The sequence below is a fragment of the Prunus avium genome, chromosome 2, assembly GCF_965620075.1.
Source record: "Prunus avium chromosome 2, drPruAviu1.hap1.1, whole genome shotgun sequence".
Taxonomy (NCBI): Eukaryota; Viridiplantae; Streptophyta; class Magnoliopsida; order Rosales; family Rosaceae; genus Prunus; species Prunus avium.
The window spans coordinates 24,036,650-24,050,959 of NC_142285.1; the positions used below are offsets into that span (position 1 = coordinate 24,036,650).

The 14,310-nt window shown below is 33.9% G+C and overlaps 3 protein-coding genes across 11 annotated transcripts; 2 read left to right on the forward strand and 1 right to left on the reverse strand.

Moving 5' to 3' along the window:
• Positions 1 to 120: 120 nt before the first annotated feature.
• Positions 121 to 2,029, forward strand: LOC148296680 (uncharacterized). The gene is made up of 5 exons (XM_088248602.1): positions 121 to 184; positions 387 to 545; positions 650 to 1,584; positions 1,667 to 1,850; positions 1,902 to 2,029. The coding sequence occupies exons 1-5, from the start codon at positions 121 to 123 to the stop codon at positions 2,027 to 2,029; spliced, it is 1,470 nt and encodes a 489-aa protein (XP_088104728.1).
• LOC148296681 (uncharacterized) lies at positions 2,026 to 5,004 on the forward strand. The gene has a single exon (XM_088248603.1). It carries the CDS (start codon positions 2,026 to 2,028, stop codon positions 5,002 to 5,004), a length of 2,979 nt encoding a protein of 992 aa, XP_088104729.1.
• Positions 5,005 to 6,417: 1,413 nt separating this feature from the next.
• LOC110758554 (chaperonin CPN60-1, mitochondrial-like) lies at positions 6,418 to 9,245 on the reverse strand. 9 transcript variants are annotated; one of them, XR_015833514.1, is made up of 9 exons: positions 8,560 to 9,244; positions 8,129 to 8,269; positions 7,875 to 7,951; positions 7,657 to 7,743; positions 7,496 to 7,573; positions 7,297 to 7,377; positions 7,114 to 7,186; positions 6,869 to 6,946; positions 6,418 to 6,715 (listed from the first exon to the last, which is right to left on the reverse strand). XR_015833514.1 is itself a non-coding variant. In XM_088247983.1 (8 exons), exons 2-6 carry the CDS (start codon positions 8,129 to 8,131, stop codon positions 7,151 to 7,153), a joined length of 285 nt encoding a protein of 94 aa, XP_088104109.1. In that variant the 5' UTR covers positions 8,132 to 8,289; positions 8,560 to 9,244; the 3' UTR covers positions 6,418 to 6,715; positions 6,869 to 6,946; positions 7,114 to 7,150. The 9 variants fall into 9 exon arrangements, 3 of the variants coding, with proteins under 3 accessions (XP_088104109.1, XP_021816130.2, XP_021816129.2); XR_015833515.1 differs by having other exon boundaries at positions 7,875 to 7,930; positions 8,560 to 9,243; XR_015833513.1 differs by having other exon boundaries at positions 7,657 to 7,930; positions 8,560 to 9,245.
• Between the last annotated feature and the right edge of the window lie 5,065 nt (positions 9,246 to 14,310).

Here is a 14,310-nt window from a genome sequence, read left to right on the forward strand (position 1 = left end):
TAGTTATTAATGGAGCATGCACACAACCGTACAAGAGAATGGCGACAATCAATGAGTTCTTCGCAACGTCGACATTATCTAGCTCGCCGGCGTGCAATAGCTCAAGGAAAGCGACCGATAATGAACAATGTACGTGATTGTCACACTGAAGGAGGCCCCAGTAATATAGAAGAGCGACATCCAGGTATTTCATGCATTAACAGTTTATGCTTGACTTGACAATTTGCCAAAAAGTTTTTTGTTGGATTCATTAAATTAATATTTGTACGCTTAGTGTATTTTCAATGTTAATTTTACAGTATCTAATTATAGACAAGTAGTGAATATAATTAATACAAATATTGACAATTTACACTCATAAAACTTAAATTCAATACATTTAATAGAACAAGTTCAACACGAAGGTACGAGTTCAACGGTTGCTTCGCATATCAACAATCCTGGTGAACAATCTACTAGAATGCGTTTAACACATATAAGACAGTTGGCACGTTCAGATAGGCCGCAACTTCCTGATGGTCTTCAATTAATTTCTGCTTCCCATGGTGAGCTTAGTAGATACCTATTTTAAACACATTAGTACTACACAATTTTAAGTTTATAACTAAAATCTTATACTAAAAAACCAATATTGATTAATACAAAACAGAAGCGGCTGAGGATACATTACATCATCGTGAAGCCCAACACAACAATGTCATGCATGATGTGCAACATATAAGGAGAGCGATGAGAAACAACAATTGTGCCAGAAATTATAATGAGAACATGGGTGTCCTAGGATGTCAATTACCAACTTCCACCACATGTTCGAGGTGCAATGCGCGATTATTCTCCCGAGAGACATTTAGTATGTGTTGCTTTGGTGGAAAAATTGTTCTACCTCATATACAATCTCCACCAGAAATGCTGGCTCTTTTCTCTGACCAAACAACTGAGGGCAGACTCTTCAGACAAAACATTCGTGACTACAACAATGTTTTTTCATTCACTTCAATGGGTGTATATGTTGATGAAAGAATAAATTTTGGTGGACGTGGAATTTATACCTTTCGTGCACAAGGTGCAATATATCATAAGATTGGTGGACTTTTACCCAATGATGGTACTACACCACGATTTCTACAGGCTTACATATACGACACCGAGCATGAAGTTGAAAACAGAATGACTCAAAGTGAAGTTTTAGATAGAATTGTGGTTGAGAAGATACAACGAATTTTGAATCAACACAATCCTTTTGTGCATACATTAAGAAGTCTCGGACAACTCCAAGATTTGCCAAGGTGCAGGCTCATTATAAAAGAGCAACCTTCTGATCGACGTCAATACAATTTACCATCGGCATCACAAGTTGCTGCAATTATAGTAGGAGGGGATGATATGGTGAATCGAAATGGAAGAGATATTATTGTTGAGACAATTAGTGGAAGACTTTGGAACGTCCAAGATTGTGTTGGATTCTATGACCCACTACAATATCCATTATTGTTACCGTACGGAACATATGGGTGGGATATTAATACTCATGATGATAACGGAAGAGGTGTATCATGTTGCGACTATTATGCTTACATGTTACAGGTTTGTACTCGAAATATAATTCCTTTTCCAACTAAACATTGAAATATTACATCCAAATGACCGGCTAAAGATTGATTTGCAGATACGTGAGGGTGGATCATCACTTTTGCTTCGAGGGGGTCGTCTCTTACAACAATATATTGTAGATAATTACGTAAAAATTGAATCTCAGAAACTTAGATGGATGCGTTCAAATCAAGAAAAAATACGAGCTGAGCTTTACCAAGGACTCCAAGACTTTTTAAATAGAGGGGTGAATAATGCAGGTACATATTTAATATCAATTATTTTTTTTAAATATAAATATACTGTTCCAGGTTTGTGTAAAACATTTATTAAGTGGAAAATGACAATGGATCAGGTAACATCGGTTGTAGAACCATTCTGCCATCATCCTTTGTTGGAAGCCCCCGTGACATGTACCAACGGTATCAAGATGCGATGACTTTGGTTCAAAGATTTGGCAGGCCAGATCTATTTATTACCATGACATGCAACCCAAATTGGGAAGAAATTAAGAGAGAATTACTCCCTGGAAAAACGCCACAAGATCGTCCCGACTTGCTCACTAGAGTATTTCGTGCAAAATTGGAGGAACTAAAAGAAGACATCAATGGGAAAGGGGTATTAGGTACTGTTGTTGCTTATGCATACGTTATTGAGTTTCAAAAACGGGGTCTTCCACATGTGCATATGTTGGTTGTGTTAGATGAAAATGATAAGCTCAATAACCCTGATGATTATGACCAAATTGTTAAAGCTGAAATACCAAACGAACATGAAGAGCCTCAACTTTACAATGTGGTATTAAAACATATGATTCACGGTCCATGTGGAATTCAAAATCCAAAATCTCCCTGTATGAAAAATGGAAAGTGTAAAAGAAATTACCCTAAATCATTTGCTGCATCCACTATTCAAGGGAATGATTCATATCCAATTTATCGAAGGCGAGGAAATCGCATGCCTGTCCCACTTGATCGACGAGGAAATATAACGGTTGATAATAGTTGGGTTATTCCATATAATCCCTGGTTGTTGTTGAGGTATGACTGCCACATTAATGTTGAAATATGTGCAAGCATAAAAAGCGTCAAATATTTATATAAGTATGTTTACAAAGGTCCAGACAGAGTGGCACTCGAGGTTCAACCAGATCCAGTTTGTGATGAAATACGACAGTTTGTTGATGCAAGATGGGTTTGTGCACCAGAGGCGTTGTGGAGGATATTCAAGTTTGTAATCAATCGGATATACCCAACTGTGGAGCGCTTACAAATACATCTTCCTAATATGCATCAAGTTCGATTTCAATCTGACCAGACTATTGCAAATATTCTGATAGACGAGAGACTTAACAAGACAATGCTCACTGAATTTTTCACTTTGAATCGTAATGATGCAGAAGCAAGGAGATATTTGTACAGGGAGATCCCTGAGCATTATAGATGGATTCGTTCTGAAAGACTTTGGTCTAAAAGAAAGAATCGTCTCAGGGTTATTGGGCGAATATATACAGTCTCACCAGCTGAAGGTGAGAAATTTTACCTACGCGTACTTTTGAATCATATCAGAGGAGCCACATCATTTCTAAATTTAATGACAGTTGGTGGCGTTTTGCAACCAACGTTTAAGGAGGCAGTAGAACAACAAGGTTTGTTAGAAGGAGACGATAGTATTCGACAATGTTTGTTTGAGGCCTCTACAATTCGGATGCCATCGGCCTTAAGAAGATTATTTGTCACCATTTTGGTATATTGTGAACCAGTTGGTGTCCGAGCATTGTGGGATGAATTCTATCCATGCATGATTGAAGATTATGCTTTCTCGAGTAACTTAAGTTGCAATGTTGTTGTGAACAGACTTTTACGTGACTTAAACACACTTCTGGTACAGTTTAACAAGAATATCAAGGACTTTGATTTGCCCCAAATGACAACAGAAGTAGTTTCTGCAATGCCTAGATGTATTGAAGACGAACTCTCATACGGTATTTCACAAGAAGATCTTCTTGCAATTGAACGTCTTAATGACGACCAAAAGTCTGCATTTAACATAATAATGGACACAATTGAACGATGTCAGAATTCAATTTTTTTTGTGGATGGTCCAGGTGGAACTGGAAAAACTTACTTATATCGTGCATTGTTAGCAAACATGAGAAGGTTTGGCCATATAGTATTAGCAACAGCAACATCTGGAATAGCAGCTACAATATTACCTGGTGGGAGAACGGCACATTCTAGATTCAAGATACCGCTTAGCCCAGATTCATCATCTACATGTTCGATCAGTAAACAATCTGATTTGGCAAAGTTAATACAAAAGGCAAAGGCAATTATTTGGGATGAAGCAACGATGGCACATCGTCATGCCTTTGAAGCACTGGATCGAACTTTCAGAGACATAATTGATGTTGACTTACCATTTGGGGGGAAAACAATGATCTTTGGGGGAGATTTTAGACAAGTACTTCCTGTTATTCCTAAAGGAACAAAGTCAGAACTGATCCAGGCCAGTGTGGTGAAAGCATCATTTTGGTCACAAGTAAAGATTTTGAAACTTAGACAAAACATGAGATCCAGGAATGATCAACAATTTTCACAATTTTTACTTCGTGTTGGTGATGGGGAAGAACCTATTGTTGGAGATGGTATGATAAGAGTACCTGAATGCATGGTAATACCATGGGAGAATGAGTTATCCATCAATGAATTTATTTATCAAGTTTTCCCTAATTTGGAGGATCATATAAATGATGCAAGTTACATGGTGGAAAGGGCAGTGATAACTCCTACAAATGAAGATGTTGACATGTTGAATGAAAAGATGATCAATATGTTTCCAGGCGAAGAAGAGACAATGTATTCGTTTGATTCAGTTGAGGATGACACGAGGAATTTGTATCAGCCGGAATTCTTGAACTCAATTTGCATTGGTGGGTTGCCACCACATAAGTTAACTTTGAAGAGAGGTGCTCCAATCATGCTTCTCAGAAATATTGACCCAAAATTGGGATTGTGCAATGGAACAAGATTATTATGTCGTGGGTCGTACCAAAATCTCATTGATGCTGAAATTCTAATTGGACAATCTATTGGGACCAGGGTTTTTCTACCACGTATCCCTCTAAAGACAACTGAGACTGCTGGGCTACCATTTGAACTAACAAGAAAACAATTTCCAGTGAAGTTGAGTTTTGCTCTCACTATAAATAAATCTCAAGGTCAAACAATACCACATGTGGGTATTTTTCTTCCAGATCACGTTTTCAGTCATGGGCAATTATATGTGGGTTTATCGAGGGGTGTTTCGAAGTTGACTACAAAAGTGTTAGTGAAAAAAGGGTCAATAACCGGTCAAGAAGGCGTTTTCACTCGGAATGTGGTGTACAAAGAAGTCCTACTTCATTCGAACTAATGATGGCGATTAAAAATAAGTAAGCATAATTTTAATCATGAATACCTTTTCAAATAACCACAACATGTTTTTATCATTTATTGTTGTAACTGTTTGTTTGTTGTTACTTGACTCAAAGAGTTACATTAGTTACATATATACCTATTTTGTCTAAGAGTTAGACAATGCACATAATGCCCTTCTTTTTTAGAACCTCAAGATAAATGTGATGTTTTGTACATGGTTTGGTTATTAAATTTATTTAATTTTAATTTTTCATGTTACATCAATCATTTTGTATTCCAATATTGATAGGAAAAGTGGAGCGTCATGGGCTTACAAATAGAGTTCATGTTGGTTTGGTTCAGCGTGTTAATACAACAAATGATTATAACAAGGTAAACTTTTATTACTTTTCAGCAAGTACAACATTAAAAGTTATGTTTCTGCAATTTATTTAAATCCATATTTAAGAGTATGTAACCTTCCTATTGCTTATGGTTGTACATGAAAATAGTGTATTTGACAAAATCTCATACCAGGATGCAGAGTGTAATAGGCATGTTTCAGTTGTCTCTTCGGGTTGGAGTTATTCGATTACAATGAACAACAGTGATCTTAGTCTTCTAATTTTGAAAGAATGGAAAAAAAAAAGAAAACAGAGCAGTAAGTATTGTTTTATTGGAGAAATATTTACTTTACCTACCTATAAGTTAATGATGACAAGTTTCCAAATATAGGTGGCATAAAAATGGTGCACTTGAGCAGCTTAGACATGCAAATGTTTGTCATATCATTTGGACCTACAAAACAGTTTGTCGGATTAGGTATTGTTTTTATTTCAAATTAGAAAGAAAAAAAATTCATAACCTTGATGATGATACTCTAATCACTACTACAAAAATTGCAATAGACGACGGTAATCCACCGTCGTGTATTCCGTTTTTCAACCGTCGTGAAATCCACCGACATCTTTTGATGCATAAAACCACGACGGTAAATCCCCGTCGTCTATTATTTGTAAAGACGACGGTTTTGAGAAAAACCGTCGTCTATTTCATATAATAGACGACGGTTCTTTAATCAAAACCGTCGTCTTTACACCTAATAGACGACAGTTTTTTCTCAAAACCGTCGTCTATTATATGTAATAGACGACGGTTTTGAGAAAAAACCGTCGTCTATTAGGTGTAAAAACGACGGATTTGAGAAAAACCGTCGTCTATTAGGTGTAAAGACGACGGGTTTTTTTTTAAAAGAATTGTGTTTTATTATATCCAAAGACGTCGGTTTTGTTAAAAAAGCATCGTTGATTGTATATAAAGAAGACGGTATGGTGTTACATTTTTAGTTATTTTTAGTTTTTTGTTTCCTATGATTCTATACAACAATTTTAACTAGAATACCAATTATAATGCTGTATTAATAAATACATACACTCAAAAATTATTTCTTTCATAAAACTTGATGATTCAATAGTTATTACATAGTCAACCAATTTTTGTTCCATTACATACATACTTCCTACCTATAATTAGAAATAATGGAGCTCACAAATTCTGCTAATTTGATTTTAACTTCATCAATTTGTTCTTCAGTGTATGAGTTGGCTTTGCCTTCGTGCACATTTTCCAAGCTGCTTTATTCCCCTCCCAGCAATATCAGCAACAGCACATTTTCCAAGCTGCTTTATTCCCCTCCCAGCAATATCAGCAACAGGTTATGTGCATATCTGAAATCATAGTTGCAGATGATTCTGAATTAACAAAGAGGAAAACCATTTTCTTTTATAACTTTTGTTTTGAAATATATAACAAAATGCAAACCATTGATGACAACAGTTACAAATTGGACTAACACTATTTCACAATGAAGCAACAGTAACCTGTTCAGATATTTCATCAATAACCTTCTTGTCACCAGCACCATCAAGAATTACAGTGTCATCTTTTGAATTTGTGACCTGTAGTATTACCCCATTCGTTAGGAGAGTGGAAGAAAAACAAGATATGGAAAAATATCATTAAATCGAATGGGAAACTCCATTAAAAATTCTCCTCATCAAAGAACTACATGTCATGGTTAGACTGACAACAACGCAAACAAAACCTCAAGTATATCAAAGCTCACCTTTTTCCAAGTGCCGAGCATATTCAATTCCACTTTGTCAAGATTCAACCAAGCTCCTCTCCTCAGTAATAATCTAAAATACAAAAGAGATGTCATTTCCAGGTCAATAAAATTCAAAAGAGATGCATTTGATTAGGTCAGGTAATAATAATACAAAGCTAATAATAAGAAAAATAAACTTACAGAACCCCCAGTGAGAACGGCAAGATCCTGGAGACTGGATTTCCTATTTTCACCAAAACCAGGGGCTTTGATTGCACAGACCTGTAGCAAATCACATTAGATTAGCAAAAGCTGACTTCCCTACACAAAGAACCAAACGATTACATAGGAAAGAAAAAAAAAACCTCAAACAAGAGCATAAAAACAACTGAAAGCAAACCTTGATTCTAGCACGAAGCTTATTTAGAATAAGGTCACTCTCCACATATGCAGCGACAATCAGCAAAGGCCTTTGCTTCTGAAAAGGAGGAGCAAAAGTTTGTCAACCAATTGAAAAAAGAAAAAAAAAAAACTAGTGAACCTAACCAGAGAAATGCTAACCTGCAAAGCCAACTCCAATACTTTAACCACGACATTAATACTTGAGATTTTCTTCTCATGGATTATGATTAGAGGATTTTCCAATTCCTATCAGCACATACAGTTGTTTGAAGATAATCAGCATCAAGCAAAAAGGGACTTGAGGTGCTGCTAACTTTAACAAGCAGCCCTCTAACAGTTTCAAGATATAGTTATCGCTGAGTCAAACTAAAACTTACACATTTCTGATTTTTCTGGTTGGTGATGAAATAAGGGGATATGTAGCCCTGTCTAGCTTCATTTGGGAATAAAAAAACTAAAATAAAATTAGTTGGAGTAGTGCTACTTCCATTTCTCTATGCATATTTTACTATTATGACTCAAATCTCGACATGAATAACATAAGATGCAAGCACCACCCACACTTCTGCATATTAACTCAAGCTAAGCATGACTTAGACCATATAAACAGCACCAACAAAAGTTAACTTACCATATTGAAACTGCCAATCGAGATAAGTTATGCTCCCCTTTTTTAAATCCCTTTGTCTCAGTTTTCACAGCATCCAAATAGAAACTCAAATCGACACAATCACAAGCAAAATCTGTTCTCCATAGACGCTTTGTTTCCAAGCTTCAATCAAATGGATTTCTCTGATTCAGAATCTCATAAACAATGGAGGAACAAACACAAATTCACACATATATAAATCCCTAAAACAGAAAGAAAAAAATTTAAAAAAAAATCAGAAAAGTTGCCTTAATTTCTATACAAATCGAAAATATTTACAAAAAATATAACAATTTGCCCAGATAATTTACAATTAAACACCCAAATATTTTAACCCTAAATCATATTAGAGATATAGAAATTTATTCTTCAAAAATTATAGAAAATAATCCTAAGAGAAGGAGAGTTGTTACCTGGGGAATGGAGGAAGGGAGGCTCTCATGGAGCCAGCCAGCGAGAGAGATGGAGCGAGCCAGCGAAGAGATAGAGTGAGCTAGAGAGAGACAACAAGAAAGATAGCGCCAGCAAGAGAGAGCCATCGAGAGATAGACGACGAGAGAGAGCCGTCGAGAGGAAGATGGAGAGGGAGCCATCAAGAGAGAGACGGAGAGAGGAAGATGGAGAGACAGAGAGCCATCGAGACAGAGAGTCGTTGAGAGAGCCAGAGTGAAGATAGCTAGAGAGTTATCGCGATATTGAAACCAAAATGGCGACCTCAGTGACCTGGAAGGTGAGATCTGTGACCTGGATGGCGAGATTTGTGACCTGGACGGTGAGCTCGTAACCAAGACGGCTTTTCAGAGATGAGAAAGGGAATTGAGAGTGAGTGAGAGAGAGAGAGAGAGAGAGAGAGCGATTTCTGAAAACGTCGCGAGAGGAGTGTTTGAGAGAGAGAGCTGTCCGTGAAAATTTAAAACTTAAATGAAATTTTGGTCCAGCGCGTTTTAAAGCACGACGGTTATATAAATGAATGGTCGTAATTTTTATCTCCTCCTTTTAAAGCACGACGGTTCCTTTTAGAACTGTCGTGGTTTTTCATGGTTTTTAAAAACAAGACGCTTTTTAGTTTTACGGTCGTCTAATACGGGTCGTGGTTTCCCATAATTGTAGTAGTGAATTTTGTAACAACATTTTTCTTTTGGTATAGGAGAAAACTCAATCAAAGACATAAAGACTTTCTACGCCAGGTACTTCATATCACTTTAGCATCTCAAGTGAATGAGTTTACACTTTAATTTATTTTTATACTTTATATCACTTTAGAATCTCAAGTGAATGAGTTTACACTTTAATTTATTTTTATACTCATATTTGTACCAGTTTTACAAACATCGTACCCGTTGCTATATGGAGAAATTAGAGCACAAAATTAAGGTAGCAAATCTTGAAACTGTTCCGTTAATCCTCTACCAATTTCTTATTAATTGTTTTATTGTTAAACTTGGCTTCTTATATAGAAACGAAAGGAGCAGACCTTTGTCTCTTGACCTTTGAAAATGACACTATTTTTGGTACAGTTTTCTTCCGATAATTGGAGTAGGCATGTAGCAAAGGATAAACTATCAAAAGTGAAGGTGAGTATACGTGTTCCCAAATTTAAAGGGGAGTGTTTAAACGTGGTCTCATCTCATGTTATTTATGTATAGATTGACAATGAAAAAGTGAAAGATCATTTAGAGAGGAACGGGTGGCGCAAGTGGTCTTGATCGTTGCATGTCTTCCTCCTATGTGCATATTATGTAAATATTTATGTCCATAATCTAAAACTACGATGTTGTGTAGAATGAAAATATTATGTTACTTAAATTATTTGAGATTTTCCTATTAATGTTGGATTTGCTTTGGATAATATTAACGTGTGGGTAATTAATTGAATAAGAATCCCCCTAGCTCCTAAAGTTCATTAGACTAGCCTCCCTGCACGCGCTTCCGCGCGTGCGAGAGGCTTTTTTTAATAACGCGCGCTACGCGCGACTTCCAAAGTTTCGTAAATATTTTTTTCGCAATTGTATTTATATAGATGTCTGTTTTCACAGTTTCATATTTTAATCGCGCGCGAGTGATATATCGTCGTCTTAAAAGTTTTCCTTTATCGCACGTATTTTTATAGACATCCATCTTAGCAGTTTCTTTTTTTCTTTTATAGCATGTGAACTGTTAAGATGGATGTCTAGAAAAATTCGGGCGTTAAAGGAAAACTTTTAAGACGACGATATATCACACGCGCGCGATTAAAATATGAAACTGTTAAAAAAGACATCTATATAAATACAATTTCGAAAAAAATATTTACGAAACTTTGGAAGTCGCGCGTAGCGCGCGTGATTAAAAAAAGCCTCTCGCACGCGCGGAAGCGCGTGCAGGGAGGCTAGTGTATATATATACATACACATATATACATATATAATATATATAATATACATATACATATATACATGTATATTATTATTATAATATACACATATACATATTAATATTATAATAATAGCATACGTGTAAATATGTATATGTATATTATATATATTATATATTATAATACATATATATATATATACACGTATATATACATATATGTGTATATATATTATACCCATGTGTGTATTATAGTATACACATACATACATATATACACATATACATTATATATGTATTATATATATTGTAATATACATATATACATGTATATACATGTATATATATATATATTATAAAATACATATATATACATATGTATGTATTATACCCATGTATATATTATAATATACATATATACACATATATTATATATGTATATTGTATATATATATATATATATATATATATATATATATACACATACATGTATATACATGTATATATATTATAAAATACATGTATATTATATATATATATATATAATATACATATATACATGGGTATATATATATATATATACATATGTTTATATTATTTATAATATACATATATACATGTATATACACATACATGTCACATATATTATAAAATACATATGTACACATACATAATACATGTATTTATACATATATACATATACATAGATAGTTTTGAAAAAAAAATAAAAAATCTAGTCCTAGTCCAAGCATACACCAAACGCAGGATAAGTGTTATCCAACTTAGACCAAGCCAAGCCAAGCCAAGCCAGTCCCTAAGCATAGTCCATGCCAAGACAGTCCTGTGTACCAAATGAGCCCTAAAAGCCTAGGTCGGGTTATGTGGTAAACACTAATCGCATTTTAGGAAATTTAGGAAAGCTCAAAAATACATTTGGATCCTTTCGATAAGGTTAGGAACAAGTTTAGAGGTGGTCCGAAGCTTTAGGATTTTGATTCGGGACTTGAAATATTTTTCGAAGGTTCAAAATAATTTTTAAATAATTAAAATAAATTTTGGAAATTTAAAACTAATTTCCAAAAGTCCAAAATTTATTTAAAATAATAAATTACTAATTAAAAGTCATTTTCGAAATTAAAAACTAATTTAAAATAATTTTTGAAATCTAATTACTAATTTTTAACTCCACAAAATAATTTAAAATAATTAAACACAACTATTTAGTATTTGTTAAGTAATTTCAAAAATTATATAAAATAACTAAATACTAACTAAAAATTATATAAATATTAAATAAAGTCTTATTAATAATACAGTAATTAAGAAAATCTAAAATAATAATTCATTACAAAATTAAACTAATTAAACTAAATTAGGAAATTACAAAACTAATTAACAAAATAATTAGTTATTTTCGGAATAACTAAAACAATAATAAAAACTAATTAATTAATTTTAAATAGAACAACTAATAATTAAGCTAACTAAGATAATTAAACTAAACTAAACCAAAATTAAAGGGAGGAAATCAACTCCCAAAGGAAATTTGAGGAGATGGGCGGTGCAACAAGGGTCATTGGCTCTCACCCAAAAATCTTATTGGAGGGTCCAGATTGCGCTAAAAACTGAAGAACAATGACGAAGAATTGGCTGCAGCACGGAGGCACACGACATGTCGTACTGGAGGGATGGTCTAGATCGTTTGACGATGTCAGATAAACGGCGGAGAAGAAACCGGGTTAGCCCGACCCGTTTGAAAATACCCAATTTTAGTCCAAAAATTTTCTTTTTCAAGTAAATGGCTCCAACTAAAAATACAAATATTTCTAGGGGCTCATAGAGGGATCCCTTAAATAAGTTTACAAAGAGCTTTTATTGAGGGATCCATCAAATAAATTTATTTGAGGGACACCCATGTAAGGCCCACTATGCAATATATTTCACTAATCCAAACCGTCTATTTTGTCTTGATAAAAAAAAAAAAAAAAGGTCTATTTTGTAGGTATTCATTTCAAAGATCATTTGTATGAAAAATCACTTGAATTTGGATTCATTTGATCACTCAATTAGATTATTGATATGTACTTTTTCTTAAAGCACCATGTTAAGATTCTTCCTCTTCATCTTTAAGAGATTCAACTACTACATCTCAAAGGTCTTGAGCCAACAAGTAATTTTTAACCAAAACACTCCAATTCACATAGTTACGTTTGTTCATAACTTCCATAACAATTGCACATGCGGGGACGCCAGCCATTCTTACTTAGTCAAGCTATCACACATATGCACACGAGAGACTGAGGAGGCTTGCTATTTATGTTTTATTTACTACCCACTTAATAAGGGTCCGTTCGGTAACGTTTTCGAAGAATGTTTTCTGAGAATGAAAATAAGAAAACGAATTTGCATTTTCAGAATTCGAAAATGTGTCTGGTAGATTAATTGGAAAACATATTTAGAAAATAAAAACAGTGAAAACGTATCTGGTAGGACAATTTGAGAATAATTATATGTGAGTTATTTTTCAAGTATATTTATGCTCATTTCTTGTTCTATTTTTTTAAAAAATAAAGGCTAAAATTATTATAAACAATGAAAAACGCACTTTGAGAATAATAATGTATAATTTAAAAAATTATAATGTTATAAAAACCTAGATAATAAATTCTATTATTTTTAGTTTAAAATAAATATTTCAAGAAAAATATGAAATTGAATAATATATGATGATTTTATCATAAAATTAATATACACTTGTGTAGCAAAATAAAATAATGAAGAAAAAAATGAAAATTGAAAAAAAAAATAATGAAAAAATGAAAAATTAGACCAACAAAAAAATGAAAAAGAAAAAAAAAATGATTAAAAGCAATCAGACCAATACACTAGGTAGAAAATTTAAAACGATAATTTGGTGTTTCAGTTTTTGTACATGAGTTTGAATTTGTTTTCAGAAAACGAATTTCAGTGAAAATGGAAACGACATACCGAACGCGTTTTTGGTAGAAAATGAAAACATAAAATGAAAATGGGGCCTTGAAAATGTTACCTAGCAGGACCCGACCCAAATTCCACTTTGGAATCTGTGTCGAACCCGGTGCGTGTCCTACACTTGGCAGGTGTCAGGCATAAATGTCCAGAGTACCTCTCTTGCCCTGAACTGCAAAAGGAAAAACACACTTGAGGGTTTAACTTCTGCCGGAAAACCGGCAGAGCTTCCCTTATAAAACGAACATTTCCCAATAAATTTTCCACCTGTAAAAATATACAGTTAAAATCGAAAATCAAATCTCAATCGTTCAACATGCATTAGACAAATAACTTTAAATAGTTTCAGACCTCTTTATACCAAATAAATCATTCTGCCATTTGAACTGGTCTCAATTCTCAGAACAACATGAATACTTTATCAAGTTCCAATATAACTTAACTGAACAAATTTTCAACACTTGATCTTGTGGCTGCACCTAGTAACTTTATGTTGCCTACGTACCCTTACTAAAAGATCAAACCATACGTAGTTCTTTCTACAAAAATTATAAGTAAACATAGGTATAAATAGAAAGATCTTGATTTAGAAAATCTGCCGCCCATTTTTCAAAGATTAAAAATCCCACTCCAACATTTTCTATAAATATAAGAGGAGATGAACAGACCATGGGACATTCAATCAAACAACCAAAAATCAGTCAAAAGACAAAAGTTCAAAATGATCACTTGATCTCAGAGAGCCTTCAAGCAAACTGAAACAACCAAAAGCTAGTTAAGCCACAAGAAAAAGCCAGCTACAGGTCGAAACTTCCAGTTTTCAG